Source organism: Neolamprologus multifasciatus, chromosome 23, assembly GCF_963576455.1.
Source record: "Neolamprologus multifasciatus chromosome 23, fNeoMul1.2, whole genome shotgun sequence".
NCBI classification, from domain to species: domain Eukaryota; kingdom Metazoa; phylum Chordata; class Actinopteri; order Cichliformes; family Cichlidae; genus Neolamprologus; species Neolamprologus multifasciatus.
In genome coordinates this window covers 19,600,956-19,628,888 of record NC_140460.1, presented here as the reverse complement: position 1 = coordinate 19,628,888, position 27,933 = coordinate 19,600,956, and the positions used below count along the sequence as shown (strand labels likewise).

The window sequence follows — 27,933 nt, the reverse complement described above, 5'->3', positions numbered from 1 at the left end:
ACAATTATTGTTTCTAAACCAAAAAGATCCAAATGTTTGCTGTTAGTCAAAGTCATGCCTCTTAGTAAACTGTAAAAGTGAAATATACATTTCTAGCTATAAAGCTAGACATAACTATTGAACAACACAGCAATTTACAGTTCATATTTAGGTAATGAGAATTCTTATCACTGGCTTACAGATTATCAATCAGACTCATCCAGCTTTAAAGACGCAAAAGAAAAATTGGCAATAAGACCGTTTAGAGATATAGTGATAGTATAAAACATTAAAATAAGTTTGGATTTTTAAATAAAAAATATGTTGTTTCAATTGAATTTTGTGTAAAAACCAAAAAGTGACAGAGCCTATAGATCAAATTAAATAAAAATGTAAAATATAGTTAAAATTATGTTTTAGTTGTTTTGATTTGTCTGATTTGATGAATGTAATGTAGCTGTGGACAACATAAGCCCAGTTATTAACATCTAAATGGTGCTTGAAGTAAGCCAACAGGCAGACTTTTATTATGAAAAGCCAAGTAAAGTCCATTCCACTTACATAATCACTTACATAATCTGCTGCACTTATATTTCCTGAAGCCTGCAAGTATCACGTAGTCAGCTGCTGTCTGTGTTTTCAATCAGAGGTGGGACTCAATCGGAGCAGTGCACTCTGGGAAACATATGAGGCTTGTAGCTCAGGAAGAAAAGCATGCAGTCAATTATTTCAAGAAATGGATGTGAAACTCCAGAGCCAGTGAAAGCCGAAGTGAAAGGTAAGTTTGAACCATTAAAGAGTTTGTAAAATGTTGAGTCTGTTGGTTTAAAGAGTCATTAATAAATTCAGCTTGCTCTTTTGGAAGGTTTCCACCTGAACAAACAAAAACAAAACATACAGCTCAAAAGGTTAGAATAGGCTCAAATAGACTGTCTGCTGACATTACATTATGTTTTATGTTAAATTAGAAACTTTGCAGCTTTTATTGGTCATATAGAGGAAATCCTGAGCAGATGTTTGTTTTATGTGCTTTGCATGTGTCAGACTGAATGGATGACTCAAGTCAAGTCATAAGCTCTGTATATATTATTATTATTATTACTATTATTATTATTATTATTAACCTGTTGTGTGGCACTGGAGTTGCTGACCATTTAATGATTATAATCATGGAGTAGTTTATTAGTAGTTACATTTCATTATCCTCCAAAATTACCTCACAGTGAAAATTCTTAAATGCAAATGTTCCTTTATATCAATACCTTAACCAGAACCATTTTCCCATTTTATATATAAGAATCATAACTGTGGTGTCTTTAAAACATGGATTTATGGAGATATTTAAAGGACACATGGGGCTTTAATTTTGCATTAATTAATTTCTGGTGGATCTGACTTTGCTTCAGTTATCACTGAAATTAGGATTGTGGCCCTCTATCACTTATTTTTATTGAGCTCTTCTGGTTAACAGTTCTTTCTTAACCTAACGTCCATTAAAATTTCAAGTTAGGAGTTTACAACCTTTTGATCACTTCACAGTAATCCAAACCCCAAAAGTGTAGTAAGATAAAAAAGTTCCACAACTCCACAATGGACCTTTTGGTTAGATTGCTTTCACAAAGCCTGTGTTAAGAATGGATTTAAAGCCCATTAACAGTGGTGTTTGTAACCTTTGACCTGCAGGATCTGTCCCTTCCTGGCTTCAGGGCACCCTGCTGAGGAACGGGCCTGGGCTTTTCTCTGTAGGTAACTCTGAGTACAACCACTGGTTTGACGGCTTGTCGCTCATCCACAGCTTCACCTTCAGCAATGGTCAGACTTTGATAAACCTTCAGCATCATTTAACTGTTGACTGTCAGTTGTCCATGGTACTGCTGAATATGTTCAATGTTCTGATATTGCTATTTCAGGTGAGGTGACTTACAGAAGTAAGTTTCTGAAGAGCGACACCTATAAGAGAAACATCAGGGCAGACAAGATTGTTGTCTCTGAGTTTGGCACCATGATCTACCCTGATCCTTGCAAAAACATCTTCTCCAGGTAAATCCCATCCAGATCATGATCTTACAGAACATATAATACTCAGATTTCAGATCTTTCTCGTTTCAGTCCAGAACAGACTTAAAAAGCTCAAGTTCAGCCCATTCAGCTTTTGTCCACTCTAGCTTTCTATGTTTAGTAGACATAAGAGATTTTAAATCTGGAACTGAACAAGTGTAGTACATCTAAAGTCTCTGCTTCAATTTATCATGGATGGATATCACAGTTCTGTGTTAGTTTACCTAGCATACAACAAGAGCTAAATGGATGGATGAACATAGAAATCTGAATCAAACCTTACAAGTCCCTTCTCTCACCCCAACCGGTCGCAGCAGATGGCCGCCCCTCCCTGAGCCTGGTTCTGCCGGAGGTTTCTTCCTGTTAAAAGGGAGTTTTTCCTTCCCACTGTCGCCAAAGTGCTTGCTCATAGGGGGTCATATGATTGTTGGGCTTTTCTCTGTATCTATGAAGCGCCTTGAGGCGACATTTGTTGTGATTTGGCGCTATATAAATAAAATTGAATTGAATTGAATTGAATTGTGGTCTTGGTCCATTTGGGGTTTGATGATTTCAGATATGTACAGACCACTTTAAGTAAACTGGGACAGACTAGCCAAGACACTTGAGGTTTTTCTGATGTTTTTAAATCAGAATACCTGCTTCAATTCATCAGTTCATGAAAGTGCAAAATGCAATTCTCTGGGTTAGTAAGAGGTGTACTTGCATAAACATTAGCTAAAGACGTTTGGTTGATTGGATATTTGTTTTCTTAGGAATGTATACCAATACTGAATTATTTCAGCTGTGTGCCCCAAAAAAACCCTCCACGCTCTCTCACCAGGGCATTCACGCACCTCCAGAATGTCATTCCTGACTTTACTGACAACAACTTGATCAACATAATTCGTTATGGTCAGGACTACTACGCTTCCTCCGAGGTCAATTACATAAATCAGATTGACCCTAACACCCTGGAAACTATCGGCAGGGTAAGTTAGTCTGCACATACTGTCTGGGAACGTTTTAAAAAGGTTCAGGTTTTCGTTAAATGGTCCACTGTTGAATGCCCAAAGGTAAAAAGTAACTATATGAGTTTTGTTTAGCACCACAGTTGGATATAATGGCAACAAGCATCTCTGTGAACGATTTGTCCTTCCTCAAATGTACTGCCCTGTATTAATTTCAGAAAAACTACAGGAACCACATTGCCTTGAACCTAGCAACGGCTCATCCACACTACGATGAGGAGGGCAATACGTACAATATGGGGACTGCTATTATTGGTTTTGGCCAGCCAAAATATATGATCTTCAAAGTCCCAGCTGATGCCTCAGGTATGGTGTCTGCAGTAATTAATTCTGTCCTGTTTATTTCTGTTAAACTTTAAATCCTCAAGCAGTAAAGTTACTTATTGGCCATTGTGTGCTCCATGAGCCACGTATTCGTTTGATTACAACTTAGGTTTAATTGATTTATGACACCACAATCAGACCTCTCAAAGAAGACAGTTGATATGAACTGTTACACTATGTACGAATAAAGTGAGCTACAAAGTATGTGTCACAGTAGCTCACTTTATTTTCATTTGCTTCATTTACTTTCATTTACTTCATTAATGATTTTTAAATTATTGGTTCTCCCTTTTTAAAATCAAGAAATGAAGACAAGTGAACAGAGTAACAAGCAATTAAAGTGAAGCTTACAACACTGTGTTGACTGTTTCAGATAAAAATCACAAAAAGTCAGCGCTGAGGAAAGTGCAGCAGATCTGTTCAGTCCCTTTTCGCTCCTCACTTTTTCCAAGCTACTTCCACAGCTTTGGCATGACTGAGAACTATATTGTGTTTGTGGAGCAACCTTTCAAACTGGATATTGTCAAACTTGCCACTGCCTACATCAGGGGGGTCAACTGGGGAGGCTGCCTCAAATTTGATCAGGATGATATGGTAAGTCTTCCAAATTTTTATCAACTCCTAATAGTGAAATTATATATAAGTTGTCATTTAAGCTATTAAGAAAAAATCTACTCCGAGAAAAACAATGTTCCCTCTAATTTTTCATGTGTCTAAACGAACACACAAACTCCCTGAGCGGTCCCTTGGACCACTGTGAGCAACAGCAGACGTGTGCACTGTGGTCACACATGCAGTGGCGTGTCTAGAAAATTTTTGTTGGAGAGGCCAGGTAGGGGCACAGATTTGGAGAAGGGTGGCAGATGTAATTGGCAGATAATGTTAAAAACAATTCTACCAACCGTTAACCATAATTCAATAACCCTATAAACCTAATAACCGAATGCGCTTTTAACTCTTATTAGAATGAGATTTTAACCACTACGGTGCAAAGTTTTTAGATACTGCATTGATGAAGTACAAGAGATACAATCAGTCAGTGTTTATTCAGCAGTCAAGGACATCAATATTTGCATAGTATTTTTACTGACATGTAGTGCACATATGTTTTGGGCAAAAACATTTTTGAATATTAAAATACGAACATTTTTAACATACAATTGGCAAATTAGCCAATGCAAAACCAATGCCTATTAAAAAATAAGATAATCTTCTCACAAACTGGTGTTTGATTTTGAAACAGGAAAAGACTAACATTTGAATAAAACCTGAAAGCAAGTAAATACTTTATATGCTGCCTTATGGTAAACTTTGGTAATATTGATGTATAAAGAACAACACTGGCTGATGATGAAATACAGTCAGCTGGCACGGTGACACTGCCAGTATTAACCTGCAGGGCTGGACTGGGACAAAAAATTGGGCATTTTCACTACAGACCAGCCCACCAGGTATTAAAGCCATAAAGCCTTTGAATGAAAACAAATGCTGTTGTGACAGTGATGTACACTGTCTTTTTGGTATATGTATGATTTCTATACATTTTACGTCAGATAAAAACTTTGTTCGCAAGATTCAGATAATTATTTAATAAAAGCTAAATATTTTAAATGAGAATAAGAAAGAAAAGTATTTCTTTGTGCCCCCCTCTCCCTGTTAATGCCCTACCTGGCCCACTGGCAACACTTTGCTAGATCCGCCCCTGCACAGCTATCAGCTGTCAGCTTCTTAGAAAAGGATCCTGGTGTTATTTGTCTCTCAGCAACAGTTCATAACTTCCCTTCAACTCGTTTATGTCACCTAAAAGGTAAACCTGTTTCTCCATCACCTGTTCAGCTCTGATGATTCAGTAAGGACATCTCCTGGTTTCATCCTCATGTTTCCCTCTCACTACATATCCAAACCGACATCATGACCAGCAGCTTTTACAGCTGTGGCTCCAGCAAACATCAGCTGATACTAGAAATTAATATTAAATAAATTCTAACAACAGCTGATCAAGCTTAAACGTGCTGCTATTGTTTAGCTGACATCCGCTGGTTTCCTGTTTCTGGCAAAGTGGGGGATAAATAAACAAGAGAGAAAAGCCCATCATTGATCATTGATCAGTTTCATGATTGAAGTAGCAACAGAAGGGGGGGGGGGGTGAGAGAAGAAGAGACAGCTGTGCAGCGTAACAACAGAATAACTCCAGCTTTGTGTCTTTTTCCATTCTAGCTAAAGTCCGGGATGAAATGTGTCTCTTCTCAGCTCAATACAAACACGTAATATTTTCTCTGAATGAGGGACCATTCCATTTTTAAGGAGCCGTTGGCAACTCTACTAACTAACCTTATGAATAAAATAAAGTTCACTATCAGTAACATCATAGCAACCGAACAGCTGTATAGAAAGGTCATGCTAGCCCACGCAGTACGAGTTATTGTAACTGACTGTAAAAAGTCAGCACAACGAAAATAAACTACATCTAAACTTGGTTTATATCTGACCCAGATAGACTGCAGGTCATAACTTCTTACCTGAAGTTCAGTTCACCTGATACTCGGACCGGCGGCTGCCTCGGGTCTCTCCTCCTCCTGCCTCCCCTTCCCTCATCCACCTGTTGCCTCTGTGGAAGCTCCGCCATAGCCACCACCAAACAACGGAGTTATTTTTACAAATCGGCCAGCATCTGGCCAATCCACCACCTCTCATTGTTCATGCCGTTACAAAAAAAATAAAAATAAATAAGTCATCAGCCTACCTTGCAAATGTCCGATGGCTAGTCCAGCTATGTTAACTTGTTAATATTTCACCGAAAAAATGTTTTCTGCGGTGCCTCTTTCGTGCTTGGCTCTCCTACCTTTGCTAACATGATGCTCAGAGTGCAGAAGCCGGTGCTGCATTCACTTACCCTCGGATATCTGACCGTCAATGTGAAACCATAATCGTACATTTGATATTTCATTAAATGTTATTGTTTTAGTTTCGGGATGGCCAGTCTGGTTGGCGTCTGGACACGCCACTGCACACATGGTTTATTAAAATAATCAAATTACAGCATTATGGTAAATGGTCATTTGTATAGCGCTTTTCTAGTCCCTAAGGACCCCAAAGCGCTTCTACATTCTGCCATCGCCAGCGTGTGAATGTGTGTCAGTCGTGAATGACTGAATGTAGTCATTCACGGCTGACACACATTCACACACTGGTGATGGCAAGCTACATTGTAGCCACAGCTGCCCCGGGACGCATTGACAGAGGCGAGGCTGCCGGACACTGGCGCCACCACCACCACCAGTAGGCAAACACGGCTACTGGCATGCTGCCAGGAGGCAGCCTGGGATCGAACTACCGACCTTCAGATTAGTGGCTGACCTGCTCTGCCACCTGAGCTACAGCCACGATCTTGTCACTGAAGTGGATGCGCAACGGGAGATCATAGCGTGGCTCAAGCAACTATGTTCATCATCAACTATGAACTATGTTCATCATAGTTTAAACCCCTTGTTTTGCACAAGGAATATGACCTCCCGTCTGCAGCTAAACACCCCAGTAGCTTTTGTAATAGCTTTAGCCCGGTCGGATTGGGCAGCAAAGGGCTGCTTAAACGCCGCAAACTCCTCTGCTCCTCCACTTGGACCGCTAGCACTGACCATAACTATCGCTTGACAGACTGACCACGCGCACCATACACATACTTTTCTTCCTTCTTTTTCAAATCTTCGGATCAGGTGCGTGTCGAACCGTGGAGTGGGATCGGTTCGGATTATGGATCAACCGTGATCCGTTACACCACTAGTTAACACTATTGGAAGTAAAAATAACTTGAACTCCAATTTTGAAAATACAACTTTCTTTTCTTTTATAAAGCTCTGACTTGTATTATGAGTATGAATCTGTGGTCTGGGAGAGAGTCCTGTAACTCTGTCTGCAAAATACAGTATATAATGACCAATGTTGGACAATTAATTATATAGTTACTTTTTTGAAAAAGTAACTGAGTTATGCAAACAACAAAGGTTTTTGCAGCTGTTTACCTAAAAATGCAGCCAAGGCGGTTTTTTAAATAAACATTTCAAACTATTTACAGAACAATCAGCTGTTCTGCATCAAATTTGATGCCACACAAATTATTTGTGCCACTCCAAAAAAATAGTTTCTGTCCACTATGAGATATAGGAGAACAACAGCCTGATACATGCAAACGCTGTTTTTACAGTTTCTTCCTGCAGTAAATATAAACAACGGTAGTATTCAGGAAGAAAACCAAACATTGCAGATATTTTTATCATAACTCCGGTTTTACGTGGTCTATCAACACAATTTAAAAACTGGTATAAAGTCCACACTTTCCGTCAATTGTTCCGTCTGTCCTGCTCACATCTCCAATGGTTGTACACGTTGTCATTAACATGGCTTCACTCCCATCAGCCGCTTTGCTGTCGACACATAAGCTGTCATAGCCTGTCAACGACGTTGATTAGCTGCGTAGGAATGGGAATCGCATTATTGGCTGGACTATGGGATAAGGTGGCATTGTTGTAATCCCATATGGGAGCAGCCAGTCACTTACTGACTAACACTGCAAAACAGAATGGTTAAAGTTTTAATTTTAATTTCAATTTAGGTGCACAATGCAGATTTTCTGTGTGCATAGACCGTGCCAGCAGTGCGCAATTGCACAGCTTAGAGGGAATGTTGGAGAAAAACTACACCGACAGTATATACTGATTATTTGTGGGATTCCACAGGGCTCTCTCCTTGGCCCTTCACATTTGTAGTTTAATGTGCAATGTTGGTTCTCTGTGCCACTGTGGGCACCAGAACAAATTGAAAAACATAAAATGTTACATACCATCACTCTGTTAAAGCATGCTGCCTCCTTAAAACCAAGCAGAAACATCTGGGCTGAAAAATGAAGCCAGTGGTGAAGTACCAAAAATTGGCGATCTTCTTTTTGCAGATCTATATTAAAGCTTGAAGTTTGCATTCTAGCCTGAACAAAGGCCAGGAAACCAACCAAATAATTGTATGTACTGCCATCAAAAACATAACAGGCAACAGTGTACTACAAAAGTACGCTGCACAAAAGCACCACTAACATAGTATAAAATTATTTATACAAATTTAAATCATCTTAAGATATGAAATAACACAGAATAGTAGCGATACCGCAAATACTGAGTTTGTCATTTTCTATCTTGCTGGATTTACTCATTATGTAAAACTAGACCGATTTAAATTTTCCACAACAAGAAATTGCTCATTGCTGATTTGAAGTCTCCCAAGAAACCAAAAAAACAATGGACTAGTACATTTCTGGTAATAACAGGTATTTGAGGTTTTCCGTAGTACTGTTACCTGTTTTCTTTTGCAGACTTTTTTTCATATCATCAATAGAAAAACAGGAAAGAAAATCTCCACATGTTTTCATGCCAATGCCCTGGTGGTTTTTCACCACATCAATGCCTATGAGGATGACGGCCATGTGGTGTTTGACCTGATCAGCTACACGGACGGCAACCTGTACAACATGTTCTACCTGGAGAACATCAAAAAAGAGACTAGCAACTTCATCCAGAGCCATAAGAGCTTCTCCCCACCATCCTGCCAAAGATTTGTTATTCCACTCAACATCAACAAGGTATAGTTAGAAAATTCACTCACACTTACATTCTATTTCATCAATAAATAACAATTTGCCTGTTCTTCAGGAGTCTCCCAGGGGATCTAATCTGGTGACTCTGACTGACACAACGGCTCAGGCAATTTTGCAGGAGGACGGATCAATCTATTGTCAGCCAGACACCCTTTTTATAGGTTAGCCATCCACAAAGTGACTGTCATTAAACACTGTCTGATCCACCTAACAAGTCTGATTCCTCTTCAAGGTTTGGAGCTGCCTGGGATCAACTACAAATTCAACGCTAAAAAGTACAGATATTTCTATGGCTCCAGGCTAGAGTGGTCTCCTCATCCCAACAAGGTGAAGCAACATTATTGATTATCAATTTATTAAATCAATTACATTGCTTTTGGGGTGAATAATTATACATACATGAACCACATTTCCATGTGGTTAACATTGGACACCAAATGTGATTTTTTTCCTAAACATTTATCCTTCTATCTTCTGCTGCTTATTGGGGCCTGGGTCATAAGGGTAGGAGTCTAAGCAGTTGAGCTCTCGCTCTACTGGCCACTACCTTCATCCTTCCCAGGGGGGATATCAAGGTTTTTCCACACCAGCTGAGAGAAATATTCTCTCTAGCACGACCTGGTTCTGCCTGCTGGTCTATTCCAAGTTGGGCATGCACCTAGAAGCTTTTTTGCCCAGGATGCATGCCTAAACCACCTCAATTAGAGTTTGACCAGTTTTACGACTGAAAAAATAATGGTCTGGATTTTGTTGACAATCCAGACCATTATTTGTTGACAATCCAGACCAATCCAGACAATGCATTAACCAGCTCCTTCTTCCAGCCTTAAATGACCTATATGAAAGTAGGACAAGACAAGCAAAACATTTTAATAAGCATTCAAATGAATTAAAGCAAGGTCCCTCCAGTTTAAATGTACCCAATTTCATGGATTAATTATGGTCAAGGCCTCCATTTCAACATCGGAAACAGGGGGATGGGGGTGGGGGCAGCTTTGGGAAAGTTTTGTAAGTTTTGTAGCAAAAATGAATTGAATATCAGTCAGTAACGCAAATTCTGTTTCTTTACATGAAAACGACAATAGGTATCTTCAAGTGCTAGAAACAACTACGACGCTGGCTGTATTTTATGCACTATAACTTCCACAGATGCACATATGAGGATGAACAATGTTAATCTTAATCTTAAACTAATCAAACTAAATCATTCAGTCAAACAAAGTGAAAACGTCAGTTACTGTTGGCCTAGTATGGTGCTGAATACTCAAATCTGTGAGGACAGTGAATGCCTGAACCAAAATTAGGATGATCTATTTTAAGGTTGTTGAGGTCTGCTGCTTTAACACTATGACCCAACAGATCGCCAAGTTTGACATCGTTGAAAGGAAACACGTTGAATGGGTGCAGAGAGACTGCTATCCTTCAGAGCCAGTGTTCGTCGCATCTCCCGGAGCTGTGGAGGAAGATGATGGTGAGAGCTACGCTGTCAAGCACACAAACTTATATATTTAGAAACCACAATAATAGAGCAAAATGTGTATTTCCATTGTATTTTTTCCTTATCCAGGAGTCATCCTGTCATCCATTGTTTCTGCGGATCCCAGCATTTCTCCGTTCATGCTCGTGCTCGATGCCAAAACGTTTGAGGAGATCGCCCGAGCCTCCATCCCCACCACTGTCCACATGGACCTCCACGGACTTTTCATTCCCGCTGCTGATTCATCATAGTATTGAATCTTTTAAGTAAAGTAGACAATGAAGTCAAACTTATCTTTAAAAAACCTTTTAAGCAATGTCCAGTGTTAACAGTGGACACAAAAAATCTACTGCTACTCGCTTTACCTTTGCTAATCTTAAAGCACTTTAAAAGACAGATTTAGGGGAATGTATAGTATTAAAAATACAAATGAAGTGAGATCAGCAATGTTTGAAAATCTCATTATAGCTGCACAAAGTTTCCACCTCAGTCACGTGTAGAAACTTTTATGGTAAGTTAACATTTTTCTTTATTTACAGAGATTTTATTTTGTAACATAAAAATGTTGAGAAATTAAGCATAAAACACAATTCATTTAATACATAAAAGCTCTAACTACTCAACTTTTAGACTAAAATATGTCTTCTTATGCAAACAACAAACTTACTGTTTGCTGCCCTAATTTAAAACCTAATGACCCGAGGGGTCTCAAGAGAAAATGGCTACTGTATGTTATGTTGTTATGATGTTCCAAATGAACCAACACGAGATACTCATCAGACCACAAATATTGCCCTGTGGTTGGGTGCCCCCACCAATCAGTCAAGTTTTCCTCCATCTTTCCTTTTGAGGTATTATTTCCTATTCTTCATCGAACTCAAGAGTCTAAGTATGGAGGCTTTTGTTGGCTGTACAGATGTGTATTTTGTGATAGAGCTATATAAATAAACTAATCTGACTTAAATGTAAGTTATTTTGTCTTTTTTTCCCTACTGCTGTGTTTCCATATTATTTATGCATGACCATATTTTGATATGTATGCCAATTCAGTTGATCATGATTGAACAGTAAGTTATAGTCACAACATCACCCGATGCTTCAGTTATTGATAATGTGGTGAACTGTAAAATAGAGATGCTTCAAACAAAATTCCAGTCAGGAGCTCGGCACAATTTCAAACTGGTAGAGAAATCAGCTCCTGAGTTATGGTGCAGATTGATATCAAAGATGGTAGAACGGATTCATCCTTGAGTTTGACATAAGAACTAAATTACTCACTATTCACTATATAATGGACTATTTAGTGACTTTGACATTTTGTGGTACTGCCTGAATATAAAGAGAGTTTTACTATAGTTTATGTCCAACAATCACTTTATATGGTATACTGCAGTTGCTGCAGATTTTTTTCAGCTGTTCATCCATGATGCAAATCTCCCGTTCCAACACATCCCAAAGATGCTCTGGTGGTTGTAGAGGCCATTTGAGTAGAATGAAGTCCTTGTCGTGTTCAAGAAACCAGTTTGAGATGATTTGAGCTTTGTGCTATCATGCTGGAAGAAGCCATCGGAAGACTGGTGCACTATGGTCATACAGGGATGGACATGGTCAGCAAAATATATTCATGTAGGCTGTGGTGTTTAGAAAAAGTGCCAAGGAAATAACCCCATGCTATTATACCACCACCACCAGTCTGAACCTTTGATATAAGGAAGGATGGATCCATGCTTTCATATTGCTCAAATTCTAACCCTACCATCTGAATCTCACAGCAGCGTGTCTCATCAGAGCCGGCAACAGTTTTTGCAGTCTTTTATTGTGGAATTTTTGTAAGCCTATGTGAAACTGTAGCTTCAGTTTCCTCTTCCTAGCTGACAGGAATGGCACCCAATCTGTTGATGTGCATTCAGAAATGCTCTTCTGTATTCTCCTTCTTCTGCTACCTTGGATGTGATCAGTGATTACTTGAGTTACTACTGTCTCCCTATTAGCTCCAAGGGGATCGACCATTCTCTTCCAAATTCTTTCATCAACAAAGCATTTTTCTCATTTTCAGCAAGTCGTTTTGAACATGTCTACATGCCTAAATGCAATTAGTTGCAGCCAACTGATTGGCTGATTTGTATTAACAAATTGTTGAAGTGGCTGGTGAGTGTATTATTGTTGTCTCTCACCAACAAACAGAAGATCATGTATGATGTTAGCAAGTTTACTGTCAACATTTTTGCTAACGTTAGCCAGTTAGCTGTAACACAATTTGACAATTGTTGGTTAGTAAATTTACCAGCCAGATGACTGACACTCATGCCACTTAACATTTAATTTACTCACAACCACAAACACCTTGTTTATCACAGTGTGAAGACTGAATGAAAAATAGAGACTTCAGGAAAATGAAAACATTTGCAATAATGATACTTCCATTGTGTCTATTATAAATAGATTGTAAACATTAATTTTGATTCTTTCATTAGCACACTTACTTGTTTAAGAGTACAACATTAGAAGTGTTTTAATTGAACAGTACGAGCCCTGATTTAGACATGGTGGCCTGCCCTGTTACAAGCATTCATGCTTCTATTGGTTCATTATGTGTTAATTCTTTTGGTCATCTCTGCATGTTTTATATGCGGTGGCAGCTGAAACAAATAAAATGCAGGGACTTTTTTCCCCTCCTGGGTGCTTTGTCTTTGTTATGGTCAGTTTTGTTTTCAGAGGTAGATATATTTTTATTTTCATTCCCTCACCTTCATTTTTACAGCTTCAGCAATTGCTCTCCGGGAATTTGACAGTTTTGAATCCTTATTTTGATGCTATAATTGTTACTCTATATGCTGGAGAATGATTGATCCTCTCACTGATCAATTCAAAAACTGCAGTAAAAAAAAAAGAAAAGGAAATGCACAGAAGACAGACGGCACTGAACAGGTGTATAGTTACATTTTCAGGAAGGCGCATATCAGGTTATACCGTGAAGTTTCAGAGGGGTTTGCAGTTATGACATCGCTACAACGTAGATTTCCTGCTGAAGCATAAACCCTCAGTAACTCACTGGAAACGTGACTGCTTGGCTAGCAGCACAAGTTTGTAAATATTTTCAACCAATCAATCCTCTGACCACTTGTGAGGCTAATAAGTCACCATCTACAGTGAAAACAATCACACATAAAACATAAAACAGTGTAACAATAATTTCAATACCTGATAAAGATCAGCTGCTTTTAGTTAGCTAGCACTGAGTTAGTTATGACACCACTGTTACTAATTAAGTGTCCTCTCCACGATACAGACCATTGAAGCAGGATGTACACCAGCCTTCATGCAACTTTTTAACCATTAGTTAGAATATACGATTTCATGTAGCGTGCACATGAGATCAGAAAAGTCCCACGTATCAAACGTGTACACTTATATTAAGAATGTTCTGCAAACAATACAGCATCATTTTGAAAGGAAAACAACAGTATTTTTTAATTCTAATAATTATTTTTAATTACTTTATTTTGGCATCAGCAGACTTCCATATAGACAGATTTGTATCTTTAGTGTTTGTGGCACACATGAACCGAAAACTCTGCATGTTTCGTCAGAATCATGGGAATTTATTACATCAGCAGTTGCAGCAAAAACAGTTTAAAATCTGTCATTCACCCCATCATCCCACGTCACCCTGGCCTCCCAACATGGCTGCCGAGCAGGACAGCAAAGAGAAAGTCAACTCTTCAATGTCTGTAAAGTCGGCGCCGTCCTCACTGATGCTGAAAGAAGAAAGAGAAAAACTGTTTCCCTTTTGAGGCCTGGTGCTGCACAGCACAATCCCATAATGCACCTGTTCAGGTGGCACATCAGCCTCATTAAGCTCGTGAGCCTCAGTCTGGGTAAGAAGGGGCGGAGCCTGGGATACGAAGCAGCAGCCACATATCAGAGCAGACAACAAGAAGGAAAAAAAACAAAAACGTTGATGCTGAAGAACAGGCACGTTGGAATACTGTGTGTGTGTGTGTGTGTGAATTATGTCTAAACTATCACTGTTTACAACAGTGGAAAAAACTGTTCGTTTCTCACAGAAAAACACTGTCACGTCTTTTATCTGCTTTTTTTTCTCTTTTAAATTTTTTCTCTTTGTTCCTCCATTGGTCGCCGCTGCTGCCTTGTCGTCTAATGGAGGAAGAGCGAGTGTGTGTTTTTGTAGTTCAGGTCCCTCAGATGATCTCAAAGGTCTTCTTCAGCTCCATGATCAACTGCCAATCAGATTTCTGCATCTCGTCTCTGAACCAGTTCTTCAGAGCGTCGATGGACGCCCGTGTGATCTGAAACAAAAACAAAGAGTTAAAGTGAACCAGAAACAGCCTTTCATTCTTTGCTCTAAAAACTCTGAGCCCACATTTAAGTTTGCCTCTATTAGCAGACTGTTGCTACAACCATTTTTTGACAGTAAAACCAAAGAGGAATTAAAGTGAACACAATGTAAAACTTGTTTAAACACAGTTGAAAAGCAGCACCAGGTTTTATTTCACTGTCTGGACGTCTCTGCTTTTGTTCTACAGAAAACAGAAAAACTACATGAAATTCTTGGCCTGACTAACTCGAAAGACACGAAGATATTCTTACCCTTCCTCTCCTTCTTTCCCCTTATTTAGGCTCGTTATTTCTTCCTTGCTTTTCTGTCTCCTCTTCCTAACACTGCTACCTGGACACTGACTGAAATCGACCTTTTAGCGGCGGCGTGAACAGCAGTGTTCACGGTAATTGTGATTTTCGTGAAGCCTCTCGTCTAACGTTCTTCTGTTCCTCCTTTAAGGGCGTGTCCTCACCTTGCTGACGATGATGTCTGTGGCTTCAAAATGGCGCCCGTACATCTTTGGCGACTCTCCTGGGATTGGCTCAATCTTGATGCAGATCTCCTGGCCCTTCTTGGCACTATCAACGGGCTTGTGATTTATCTCGATGCTGGTGACCACACCGATGTCCACAAACTGACATGTGAACACAAAGGGTTAATTTACAGTTCATTTTATAGTTCACACAAACAGCCACAGAGACTGTAAGCGGGTCTTACCGCTTTGCTCGGGACGCAGAGGGGCGTTCCCTGTTTCAGGACTCCAGCCTCCACTGTGACGCCCATCACGATGGGATCTCGGGAGTTAAAGATGAACTGAGGAAGAACTCGCAGCTTCACTGGGAACACGGCAACATGCCTGATGACACAGATAAAAAAAACACATTAACCCTCGAACAACCCTTAAGTAAAATGAATCGATCACAGTCACATTGTTACTGAAGCCTAATTATCACACTGATGTGCTCCATTTTCAGCGGCACACTGGAAGAATGTGAAAATAAATCAAGAACATCATCTGCATATAAACTGACTTTTACAACCAATAATAACAAATAGAATCATCTACAAATGTATTATAGATAATTAAAAACACAGGGTTAGTTAAACAGAAGTTATTCTGTGAAAGGACACCATCGTATATTTGCATATATACAAAAAAGACTTATTAGCTGTAGTGGACAAATAAAAGCCTTTTGGAGTCTCCATCAACTATTTAATTAGAGTTTTTCACTATGTTATAGTATGTTGCTTGTTATTCCAGTCAATAAAAAGTCAAAAATACCCAAAGAAATCTGAACAATTAACGCAAACGTGAGCTGTTCTTACCTAAACTCGTCCTGTTTGGCCTTCTTGTAGTCTTCTCTGTACTTAGTGAAAGCATCAAATAGGTGGTAGATGATTTCAGCAGAGAAGATGCGAACTCCCAGACTGTCAGCCATCTCCTGACTCTCCCGCTCCACCTTCACATCGAAGGCCAGGATCACCGCGTACCTGCCAACACCAACCCCCCAAAACTCTGTCACATCTACAGGTTCTACACCAGTGCTCCACCAGTATTAATTTCAACAGAGATACAAGGACGTCTGTGAAATGTATTCAGATTTGTTTTTTTGGTCATAAAATATTTTAATAGTTGCCCCAAATATTTTTTAAATTAAAATTAGCCAGATATTTGTGGGTGCAACTAACTTGTGTTCATTTTGGCTGAGTGTGTGTTTATACTGTGACGTACTGCGGGTCGTGCTCCAACATGGTTGACGCCTTCATCACATCCTTCTTATGAACTGGGCCAATGTTAATGCCAGCGTACTGCAGAGACACACACACAGAGTTCAAAGGTCAAGGACTGTTAGTTTCTACTTTCTGTAGTTTTTCAAAATAAGAGCTCTCAGCTGTACTGTCAGGTACTTACGGGGACTTTGGATGTCCGCAGGAACTCGAGCAGAGCCTCCAGCGATCCCAGCGTTGATGCCTGGACGTAAACACCTTTCTCCTCCAGTTTGATGGAGCTCAGAGTCTGCTTAAGCTCTCGCACCAGTTCATCCTGAAAACCAGCACATGTAAGTAAACCGGGAGTCTTACAGGACCAGTTCAGTCCTTGTGTTGGAGTTTAACTTGGACTAAAGGGAAAAGCACTGTTACCCTTAGGACGGGGATCTCGTCATCCTTGTGAGCCACCAGCAGGGGGAGCCCCGCCAACGTCTTCTCCAAGTCTTTCCCCAGAATCTTCACACCCTGAGCCGTCGACACCTCCTTGTGCTTCTCGTACTGGTTCTGCACACAACAACCAATCAACACGTCAACCACAGTCGATACATTTATGAAGTCCAAAAAGCAGAGACTATGGCCATGTCCACACTAATACGTTTTCGTTTGAAAATGCATCTTTTTCTCTCAGTTTTGGCCTCCCGTCCACACTGAGACTCTCCAAAGCGGAACATTTGAAAACGCCGTTTTTGCGTCACCGTGTGGACAGCGAACCCGGAGCCTTTTCGAAAACAATGACACATTTCAGTCATGTGACCAATTAAGCTAAGAGAGCAGAGGGCATTATACAGCAGTTGTTTTGTTTGCTCTCAATTTTGACAGCCCTATTAAAGATTAATATCAATCTGTACATGCTCCAGATAGCTTTTCTTCAAATTCTTTAACTCTCACTCGCTTTTGCAACTTTGTACTTTTGTGTTATTCGCAGCAACAACTCCACCTCATTGTTAGTCCATTTAAAAAACTCTGTGCTTTTCCTCAACATTTTGCCACGGCGTTTGTATGAGCCGTAAAGTAAATAAGCGGCAGACAGAAATGAGGCAGGTTGAATCGTCTTGCGTTTCACGCATGCGCAGTACTGGAACATAAGCGTTTTAGGCTGTTTCAAAGTGGACGCACAACTCTGTGAAAACGGCTGAAAACGCTAGTGTGGACGCGGAGCGTTTTCAGATGAAAATGCCGTTTTCAGATATATCCGGGCTAGTGTGGACGTAGCCTATGGGTAGAAGTGAATTCATGTCTAATGATAAAGTGCACTTCCATCATTCACCACCACTAAAGCTTGATCTTGTTTCTTCACACATAGTCCCTCATGCTGAGTTTGGTAAACCTGAGTGCTTAAAAACATTAATAAGAACAATGAATTGTAAAAACAATTAAAACCAGGATGATTTTTTGGATTGCAGAACATAGTAAAATACTTAACTTGGTTTTTTTGGGGTTTTTTTAGACAAATGTCAAAAAAGACATGTTTATGCTGAAAAACAATGCATATGTACAAGAAGTTAGAGCTCCATAATGAGATACTCGAGCTTTGATGGCTCTTGTTTTTTTGTTCTCTTTAATTTTCTGGTTAAATAAATAATTAAAAGTGATTTCTGGCCAGTCTCAACACCATTAACTCTCAATGTGAAAGAATAAACAAAGCTCTGCTGGAAATTTAAAGCACAGTCTTATTTCTGACAGGAAAAGGCTGCAGGCTGACTTAGATGAACAAGCCTTCAATGAGTGGCATTTGATGCACTCGGAAAAACAACAACAGTGTGTACGGTTGGTCTTCTGCAGTAAAGGCAAAGACTGTCTAACATAATCTGACATATGACATATGTGTATGCAGTCATTAAAAACCATTTCATAATAAAAGTGTGCATTTTGCATGAATTAATTTGGCTCCTGTTAGTAAAACTCACCATATAACTCACTTTAAAAGCATAATTTTAGAAAATTCAAAGTAAAGTCTTCTCATTCCTCACTCTTTTAGATTTAGAGAAAAATTAAACTATTATTGTGGGCAATTTTAAGCTGTTTGTCAGAGAAAAGTTTCCCACAGTCCAGGATACCGTTTTTAAATCAGCCTTAAGTTTTTGTTTTTAGTTTTAAAGAAAAATCTTTTATGATCAAATATGAAAAATAATCACACAAGTAGAACAAATGAAGAGAAACAAATGTATAATGTGCCAGCAGGGGGAGCCCCATCATCATATATTGGCTGTAGTGGCAGTGAACCTGTATCAGCAGGGTTACTGGATTAAATTAAATTATTATTATTATTTTTTTTAAACGTTGACTATGTTACTTAAATTCCTTTTTTAATGCTTTTAATATAAAGCGCTTTGTCTGGGAAAGTGTCACACAAATCGTTATCTGCTAAATAATTACCTACAGTCACTTCCCTCATATACATGTGAGGGAAGCTGCATGAAACAGATACAAGCAGGTTTTGTTGAACTGACTGCTTTAAACACCATGAGTACTTTAACTCAAAGCCATTATAGTATAAAATCCTCCCGCTACATCTCAGCCAGATACATGTTTAAAAGCTGCTCTAACAAAATTTAAGACATGTTTACCTTCACTCTGAGTTCCTTTAGTGGAGGTGGCAGCAACAACCCCCTGATCTGTGTGACAATGGGCCCTTCCACCCCTGGTACGATGATGGTCTCTCCTTCCCGCAGACGACCGTTAATCAGGATGACATCTATCGTTGTTCCCATACCGGGCAGCGCTTTTACCTAAACACACAAAGATCACATGGAGTTAGTGTCTGGACGGTGGAAGAATGGAAAAAGTAGAGACAACAGATAAAATTGAACTCACCTCCATGACCTGAGCTCGCAGCTCGTCACAGTGCGCTAACCGCCGGGCCAACATTGTTTGGGTGAGCTCGACCAATAGGGCGATGAGGTTTCCCATACCATCACCACTGTGGGCTGACGTAGGAACCAACGATACAAATGTACGGGGGTCCTTATTCTCATAAAACAAGGCGGCGTTAAGACCCTGAGGACAAACAGCACACAGAAAACAAAGTTCAGGGAAAGTGAGCTTGATGTCGTCTTTGGTGTTCCTCAAGCCTCAATGTAGGCTGCCCTAAACTACAAAATGTTATCATCCAATCTTATCATCATGCTGTTCCTTTCAGACTGTGAAAAAGATTACTATATAATACAGGTTCTAAACTTTTTAGGGAGACTTTTTAAATTATTAAACTTGCTGAGAAGCTTATTTTGTTGAATAAAAACAGTAAAAATCTTTGTTTTACCCATTTGAATAACATTTTGATTATATTTAATTATAAGTAGTATAATATTCTAAGTAGTAAATATATATTATATACAGTATATACATAAATACAAAATAGATACTAAGTATATTATGTATTTTCTTGTCTAACTCACGCTCTTTAATGAAACATTAGAAAAATTTGCTATTAGACTGTTATCATCTGGAGCTGAATGGAAGTAAATGGCACAATGACCATAATGAATAAGTATTTCTCATTGTTGTGCTGTGATTGGCTGATAAATGATGATGTAATGATCAACACCTGTTGTGCGAACTCCACAATGATGGCCTTTGCTCTTTCGTCAAACTCGTCTTTTGTGTTCTTCTTCTGCTTCTTTAGTGTAGCCACGACATCGGTTTCTGGACTCTTCTTCCAGTCGTAGAGGCGGTCGATCTGGTAACGGCAATTAAAAAAAAATCAATCTCAGAAAATTTGCAAGAGAAGAAGAAGGTGAGGCTGATGTCGAGGAGCTGGCAGACCTTGTTGAGGGCAACGATGAAGGGGCACTTCTTCTCCTTCAGCATGTTGATGGACTCCAGCGTCTGAGGCTCCAAGCCGTGCATGATGTCCACCACCAGGATGGCGATGTCGCACAGTGAACTGCCTCTGTTCCTCAGGTTACTGCAGAGAGAGAGGTAAGTTAGCGACAGACAGAATCAGGCGAGTGAGACAGGCAAGTCAGGAGAGACGGGCGTTACCTAAAGGACTCGTGTCCAGGTGTGTCGATGATCAGCATGCCAGGGATTTTGATGCTTTCTTTGTTGAACTGCACAAACATCACAGGGGTTAATACACAGTAACCATAAACACAGTTTATTCATTGTTCAGAGTGAGATGGCATACATTTTTAGCCATCTTTGTCTGCTCCTCGATGGTCTCCTTCGGGACGTTTGTGGCTCCGATCTGCTGAGTGATTCCTCCTGCCTCGCCATCCTGAACGTGGGTGTGTCGGAGCTGCACGCAAACAACGAGAACAAACAACAATAAGTAAACGTTGTATCTTCAGGAACAGTTGGTAAAAATTCTGTAAGCAGAGAGTAAACGTCACCTTGTCCAGGATCTTGGTCTTGCCGGTGTCGACGTGTCCGAGCACACACACCACTGGTGCCCTTAGCGTTTCCAAGTCGATGTTCTTCATGTTCTCCACTCTGCGTTTCTAAGGAGACAAACAGAACCCGTCAGTCAGAGATGGGTATAGAGAGAGATCCTGTCACTCCCCCTGATTTTGCAGTGTCTCTCACCTCTATCCTCCTCTTGGCGCGGTCGTACAGTCGCTCCTCTTTCGTCCTGCCATCATCGTCCTCGCTCTCGCTGCTTTCATCCTCGCTCGGCGCCCTCCTCTTACCCTGGCTTGCGACCGTTGGCTTCTCCACTTCAGCTTCTTCCTCACTGTCCTCATCGTCTTCATCTTCCTCCTCGTCATCATCATCTTCATCCTCTTCTTCCTCCTCCTCTTCATCCTCACTAGCGGCAGGCTGAGGAGGAGCAGCAATGTCCTCCTTCACCTCAATGTGGACTTTTTTCAGCTCTGAAAGGTGACAGATGAAAGTTGTAATTTCTACTGCTATAACATTTAATGCTTAAGTTCGGTTTTGTCTGAAATTTGAAATATGAAACATGTTTGTCTAAAATTAATGTTGTCATAGTTAAACAGACCGAGCTCTCATCACGTGACTGGTCAGTGCCAGCAACCCCCCCCCCCCCCCCCCCCCCCCCCCCCCCCCCCCCCCCCCCCAAAAAAAAAGACACAGGTCTTGCCCATATGTTTTTAATATTGAAAGTCTTAAGTCCAACAAGCCTAGTACATAAAAATAAAAGAACTCTCAGTCTAGTCAGTACCTACAAACAAACAAACAAAAAAATAGTTGCTAGTCTGTACCAATGAAAGTACATCCTTAGTTTAATCAGTACCAAACAACAGTACTTGCCTCGGTTAGTTGGTAATGAGCAGAAAGAACTTGTCTAAGTCTGGTCAGTACCAAACAGAAACACCTCAATCAGTAAGTGCTGATAAAAGTATACACGATTCTCTCCAAGTCTATTCAATACCAAAACACCTCAGGCTTAGTTTAGCCATAAGTAGGAAAAAACACACAATTAGTTTAGCCTTTCCAAAAGAAAAAAACAACAACACACACACACACAAAAGGGGGGATACTAAGTCTCTACCAAAAGAGCCTTTTTTAGTACGACCATTTTTGCTACCGAAAAACATCACATATTTAACACATGCCTAACCCATACTATAAAACAGCTTGCACATGCTTTTGTGATACCAAAAGGGCACACCTAACACACACCAAGCTTAGACCTACTTTGATGTTTAAGAAACACATATGTGACATGCCTAGTTGGTACTAAAACAAGCACAAATCTAAGCCATGCCTTTCGGGTACTAAAACAAGCATTTGCCTGCACAGCATAGTTTCAGTACCTGCTTCTCGTCGTGTCCTGCTGAGCCCCATTTTCCTTTCTTTTTATTCATGAAATAAAAGCAACATATAAAGAATTTAGTTCCCTCAAAGCCAACAGTCACACATGCTACAGCTGCTTTTTGGACTTCAGTATATCCTGCCACGGACATTTTAACTCAAAAGGCTGGGAATCGAACCACCGACCCTCTGACTGGAGGTGAAACTGTCTTTTTTTCCCTGCAGTTTATTAGATGTGAAAACAGAGGAAAGAATCGAATCATTTCAGGTGACCAAGGCTCTCACCTTTCTCCTCGTCACTGGCAATGGCCTCCCAGTTATCCACAGCAGCTTCTGGTTTCACCTCTAAACACAGAGACAGAACAGAAACAAGTTAACTTCTGTTCAGAGCAATAAAACACCACCCGATACCTCCACTTCACACCTGCAGCTCTTACCTGGTTCTGCAGGTGGTGCCTCAGCCTCTGTTTCCATTGCAACTGGCTCTGGAGTCTCTGAAGTCGGCGAGGTCACTTCTGATGTTTCTGGGAAGGGGAATGACAAAATTATTTTTATTATATGACCAGCAGGAGGACTGTAGCATCTCTTGGCTGGTGCGAGCAGCAGGGCTGTACCTTCAGGAGTCTGGGTGGCGGGCTTCTTCCTCCTCTTGTCTCCATAAACAGGTTTCTTCTTTTGCACCTCTTTGTCTCTGGATGGCACATCAACACCTGCACACACACGATCATATTAGCTGTACAGCGCTGACTGTACTGGAATGACTGCATTATACTTCTGTAACCCTCCTTAGCGCCTCTCCCAGTCTGTCCTGCTCATAGCACCCACCCTGAGCCTGCAGCAACATGAGCATGGCATCAGCACGAGCTCGAGCTTCCTTCTGGGCCTTCGTCAGCAGCTTCCCCTCCTTCTTCAGGCGCTCCTTCCTCTCCTTCTCCTTCTGCTTCTTCTTCTCCTTGCGCTCCTGCTCCAGGCGCTCCTACAAGGGCAGCAAAACCGATGCCACAGCGATTCACGATGAGACGACAGGAAAGACAAACGTGAAGAAGAAGAAGAAGGAGGTGGTGGAGCTTTGTGTTTTACCTTTTCCAGCCTCTCCTTCTCCAGCTCCTCCAGCCTCCTCTGTCGCTCCTCCTCCTCTTTCTTGGCTCGCTCCTCCTCCTGCAAAAACAGTTTAATCATTCTCAGATATCAAGCACCCATCCCATCATGATCTCCATGACTACGTCTCCCACAATGCCTCACCTCCTTCATCTTGGCCAGGGCCTCCTGCATGGCCTTCACTGTGGCCTTGCTAGGTCCCTTCTTCTTCTTGTCCTCATCCTTGTCTTTCTCTCCTTTCTTCTTCTTCTTGTCTTTCTTCTTTTTGTCGCCCTCCGGCTCCTCTGCAGAAGGAGATGAAACACGTCACACTGAATGGCATCACACGATTTCTTGTTTTTCCTGATAATAACTTACCCTCTGCTGCTGCCTCTGCCCCTTCCTGTTCTTCCAACACTGCTGCAGGAGGCGCCGACTCCGTCTTCTTCTCTGGCTCTTTCTTTGGCTCCACGCTGCCCTCCTTCTCCTTCTGCTTCTTCTGCTTCATCCTCTCTTCCTCCTTCTTTTTCCTCTCCCTCTCCTTCTTCTCTGCTTTCTTCTGTGCAGCCGTCTTGATTTTGAAGGTGCCATCGTCCTCCTGCTGCTCCTCCTCGTCCTCGCTCTCAGCCTTCAAAGGTTTCCCTTTCTTCTTCTTGTCTCTCCTGGAGGTGAACTCCTCATCGTCTTCGGAGTCATCCTTTCCACCAGCGCTGCCTCCTTCTTCTCCTTTCCTCATACCTTTGTCCTGGTCCTCCTCCTCGTCGGACACTGAAGCTTTTTTGCCTCCTTTCTTTCCTCCTTTGGTCTTCAGGCGAGACTGTGAGCTGCTGTCATCATCAGATTCTGAAGCAGGAGTAGGAGGTGGGGCCTGGAGGAGCAAAGAATAGAAATTTAGACACTTTCTAAAGAGTCTGTGCTCTTATTTCTATGATATGACGTTTATGTTCATTATTTCACCTTCTTTTCCTTTTGTTCTCCATTCCTTTCTCCATCAACATGACCTTCAGCATCATCACCCTCCTCATCCTCTGGGCTTGCTCCGCCCTTCTTTCCCTTTCTGGTCTTCTTCTTCTCCGGTTTAGGAGGCTCGAAACTCTCTACTTCTTCTGTGATGTCTGTTTTCTGCACAGAGAGAGATTCTTTGTATCAGAACAAATCTTCAATCTCTCTGACTGAAAAAGCATTTTTTAGCTGAAGTGCCCCTCGGATGCATTTACCTTCCCCTTTCCTCCTGTGCTCTCGAGCGATAACTCCTCAAGCTCCTTCATGATGTCATCCTCACTGGAAGAGGAGGAAAGAACTGTTTTAGGAAATTTCAAAGCAGTAAGCTTGATTAAAATAAAAACTATCTGGAAGAATGTCTCACTCAAAGTCATCTTTCTTCCCTGCTTTCTTCTTCTTCTTTCCCTTTGGCTCTTTGGAAGCTCCGGCTCCTTCGATCTCCGCCGCCAGAGCGTCGATGTCATCTTTGGCACTGAGCACAGATTTGAAAAACGGTCGATCAGAGCACAGGAGTGACACCCGACTAAAACCTGGTCAGACACTGAGAACACGGGCTGCGAGAGGAGACCGAGTTAGACTGTGTTTCTCTTTGTATCAGAAGAATGTGAAGAGCTGCTGACTCCTCATTTCCTTTCATTTCCCATCAGCCCTCTGAGGCACAGCGAGCACAGAGCGACAGCAGTGCTGTAACCACGGATTGCGTTCCCTCAAGTCACTGTAAATCAAATATCATCTGGTTTCAGACTCACAAAGGAAGACATCTAATCTGCTGTGTGAAACTGAAGATGAAGTATGGCAACAACAAACCGCTGATTTATCAATTACATCTGAGATTTTCTGGCATTTTAGATCAAACTTTCAAAGTTTAAATTTATCTACAAAGTGAGCTGGAGGCACATTTGGATTACTGAGTAGGCCTAAAAAAAATCTGCACACACAGACTGTTAATATGTTGTGAGGGAAAACCTTAGAAGTGAGTTCATAAAGACACAAAGTGTGCAGAAAAAGATGCACAGATGCACAAAAAGGTAAAACAAAAATTACAAAGCAACCAAACGTTAAATGCAAAGTTGAAAAAAAGCACCAAAAACCCTCCTCAAGAATGAAGAAAAAATGGAAAAAGTTATGACAGGAAACTAGAAAAACTAGAAAAAACTAGAAAAAAATGAAGTATAAAGAAAATAATGGTAACGTGCACAAATAACGAGTAAAGAGTCATAAACAAAGATGAAACACAAACAAATAAAACAAAACAAACAATAAACATAAAACCTGCAAAGGTGTAAGGAGAAGTTCAAAAACACAGACAGTAAAAATCAGCAGACAAGAAACTACAAATTAATTTAATATAGGTTTTTGCTAGAAGCTGCATTACTACCCCAATACGCTTTAACACAGAAAACAATAATATTAAAACCCAACATCTGGCAGGAGTTTCATGCTCCATCTGTGACGTCAGTGTTTGTATCATCACTCCCGTTATATCTATATTTAAGTTAAATGTTTATTTCAGCTAATTAGTGTGAGTTTCCCTCCCTGAGCCGTTTAATCTGATCAGAGCGTTTCACGAGCAGGTGGGCTCGTGAAACGGTGTCCATGGAGGGTTAAAACCAGTTTGAAGCTTCTCGACTATTATTAGTGCATTATTAGTATTGATTATAAATGAAAGATTAGGTGACCGATTTCATCAGCGTACCAAAACCCGATCAAACTTTCCTTTCACGAGCAGGTGATCGCTCCCAGACTGTGGCATGTCTGTACCTGCCTGCTCTGTTTATATTCACTATAATCACGTTTTAGAGCTTACTCGTCAATAAAGGAGCAACAACTGCACATCTGTGCTGTACCTGGGGATAGCCGTGACCGCAGCGGCTCAGGTGATTCAGCCAGGCTTGCGTCACCGAGCAGGTCTTTGCTCACAGGTGATGTGTCTCCGTTACAGCAACTGCAGGCCGCCTGTTAGAGCAGCCGGCTCTGAGGCGGCTAACGCGGACACATGTGGCTCCCGTGAACCCCGCAGCTGGCGGGGGGGCCCACCCAGGCCTAGGGTAACCCGGATTCGCCCGTGTCAGCCCGCCTGCTGTTCTCTAATTCTCCTTAAGCCACATTCAGGCTGTTTAAAGCTTCGCTGCCTCACTCCCTCACAGACTCGTGGTTAGCATCCGCTAGCACGGCTAGCCGCTAAGCTAACACTGTAAGCAGCGGGAAAACGGGCCGGTCTGGGGGTGTTCACGGGCCGGAAGAGCCCCGATGGGGCTCGGTGTCAGTGCGGACCAGTGATGTTTATCGGTAGCCGGTGCGCTCCCTACCTGTCCTCTCCGGATTTCTTCTGTTTCTTCCCCATCTTGAAGCTTCAGGTCTCCGCTTACTTTGCTCTGTGTTGGCCGACGCACACGACGGCTCACAGCGGGAAAAGATCTCCTACTGTCCACGAGGAGGGGCCACTCCGCTCCTCCTCCACCTCTAATGCCATACATCCTAGGGTGACCAACCGTCCTCTTTTTGCACTTGTTGACTTGTAAAAGCCTATATGACATTTTTTATTTCACCTTTTATTAACCGCACAGAGAAGGCATCGTTTAAATATGTTAAAGTTTTATTTAAGCAAACAGTAAGTTCTCCATGTCTGGGCCAAGTGTCCTCTTTTTTGGAAATCAAAATATGGTCACCCTAGTGACACATCCACTAGAGTTTGGGTTTATTTTCCACAGCTGATGATTTTATTAACTTTTACTATCAAAGTTGGAAAATGTCAAAAAGTCTAAATACTTAAAGTGGCGAATAAAGGTGATGTATAAATGCCATTCCTCTCCATACAACAAATATTTAATACGCTATTATCAGTTTCCATTGCTTATCTTATTATTTTATTTAATACCTGCTTTTCTCCTAAATAATGATATCACGTGACTGTCACGGATATCACGGAGAAATTGTCAGAGTGACACCTCCTGTTATATTCCCCTCCAGTCATTGGTCAGCACGCGTGGCTGAATCGGTACTTTTGCGCATGCGTTGTACGCCTTCGGTCTGATGACTTACAATAAAACTGTATTATTGATGATGCATTCGTTTCCTTCAGCCACATGCTTTTCATCATTATTAACTTTGTCCCACAGACTTTTATTTTGAAAGTCTGAGCATATTTTTGTGCTTGAATTGATATTGGTTCAAATACATGCAATGATATGGTGTTTTAGGCTGATTTTTACCCGACAGTATACACATCAACTTACATTTAAATATTTATTTAAGAAAATGAATATATACCATAATAGTGCTGGCACATTTATCGGGAGAGTTAGGTGTTATTTTACAGTACATGCTTAATGAAATAATAATAATAAAATAATTAAAGTTAAAGGAGGTTACAGTAAATTCATTTTTACATGTATGCTTTGATTTTTGTGCTTAAAAACTGTTTGATTTATTGTTTTTGTGAATTTCCTAAAACAATTGTGTTTTCGTCTAAATATTTAGATGTTAAATACTAAAGTTATGTTAAAGTTAAATGTTAAAAGGCCTCTTGTAGATCTTG

General features: G+C 40.8%; 2 protein-coding genes across 3 annotated transcripts; one reads left to right on the top strand and one right to left on the bottom strand.

Annotated features, from left to right (window-relative positions):
- Window positions 1-438: 438 nt before the first annotated feature.
- bco1l (beta-carotene oxygenase 1, like) lies at window positions 439-11,458 on the top strand. The gene is made up of 11 exons (XM_085152820.1): window positions 439-757; window positions 1,663-1,791; window positions 1,890-2,019; window positions 2,861-3,008; window positions 3,206-3,353; window positions 3,745-3,965; window positions 8,731-8,997; window positions 9,068-9,173; window positions 9,245-9,339; window positions 10,372-10,483; window positions 10,580-11,458. The coding sequence occupies exons 1-11, from the start codon at window positions 694-696 to the stop codon at window positions 10,738-10,740; spliced, it is 1,581 nt and encodes a 526-aa protein (XP_085008946.1). The 5' UTR covers window positions 439-693; the 3' UTR covers window positions 10,741-11,458.
- Window positions 11,459-14,070: 2,612 nt separating this feature from the next.
- eif5b (eukaryotic translation initiation factor 5B) lies at window positions 14,071-26,839 on the bottom strand. Of its 2 annotated transcripts, XM_085152764.1 has the most exons (27): window positions 26,705-26,839; window positions 24,760-24,867; window positions 24,611-24,674; window positions 24,351-24,515; window positions 23,772-24,261; window positions 23,559-23,698; window positions 23,397-23,474; window positions 23,142-23,292; window positions 22,931-23,026; window positions 22,754-22,840; window positions 22,602-22,661; window positions 22,319-22,357; window positions 21,126-21,412; window positions 20,933-21,040; window positions 20,728-20,838; window positions 20,583-20,650; window positions 20,364-20,505; window positions 20,146-20,277; window positions 19,416-19,598; window positions 19,169-19,330; window positions 16,974-17,105; window positions 16,744-16,875; window positions 16,564-16,640; window positions 16,158-16,322; window positions 15,549-15,687; window positions 15,304-15,465; window positions 14,071-14,799 (listed from the first exon to the last, which is right to left on the bottom strand). In XM_085152764.1, the coding sequence occupies exons 1-27, from the start codon at window positions 26,737-26,739 to the stop codon at window positions 14,692-14,694; spliced, it is 3,621 nt and encodes a 1,206-aa protein (XP_085008890.1). In that variant the 5' UTR covers window positions 26,740-26,839; the 3' UTR covers window positions 14,071-14,691. The 2 variants fall into 2 exon arrangements, with proteins under 2 accessions (XP_085008890.1, XP_085008891.1); XM_085152765.1 differs by lacking the exon at window positions 22,319-22,357.
- Window positions 26,840-27,933: the final 1,094 nt, after the last annotated feature.

Excerpts from the sequence above, each read along its gene's own strand:
- bco1l (XM_085152820.1), top strand. The coding sequence starts at position 694 with ATGCAGTCAATTATTTCAAGAAATGGATGTGAAACTCCAGAGCCAGTG. Across the intron at positions 9,174-9,244 it reads GCCAGACACCCTTTTTATAG|GTTTGGAGCTGCCTGGGATC; the intron begins GTTAGCCATCCA and ends TTCCTCTTCAAG. Across the intron at positions 10,484-10,579 it reads AGCTGTGGAGGAAGATGATG|GAGTCATCCTGTCATCCATT; the intron begins GTGAGAGCTACG and ends TTCCTTATCCAG.
- eif5b (XM_085152764.1), bottom strand. The coding sequence starts at position 26,739 with ATGGGGAAGAAACAGAAGAAATCCGGAGAGGACAG. Across the intron at positions 23,475-23,558 it reads CCCTGGCCAAGATGAAGGAG|GAGGAGGAGCGAGCCAAGAA; the intron begins GTGAGGCATTGT and ends CTGTTTTTGCAG. Across the intron at positions 20,506-20,582 it reads CCTGGACACGAGTCCTTTAG|TAACCTGAGGAACAGAGGCA; the intron begins GTAACGCCCGTC and ends CTCTCTCTGCAG.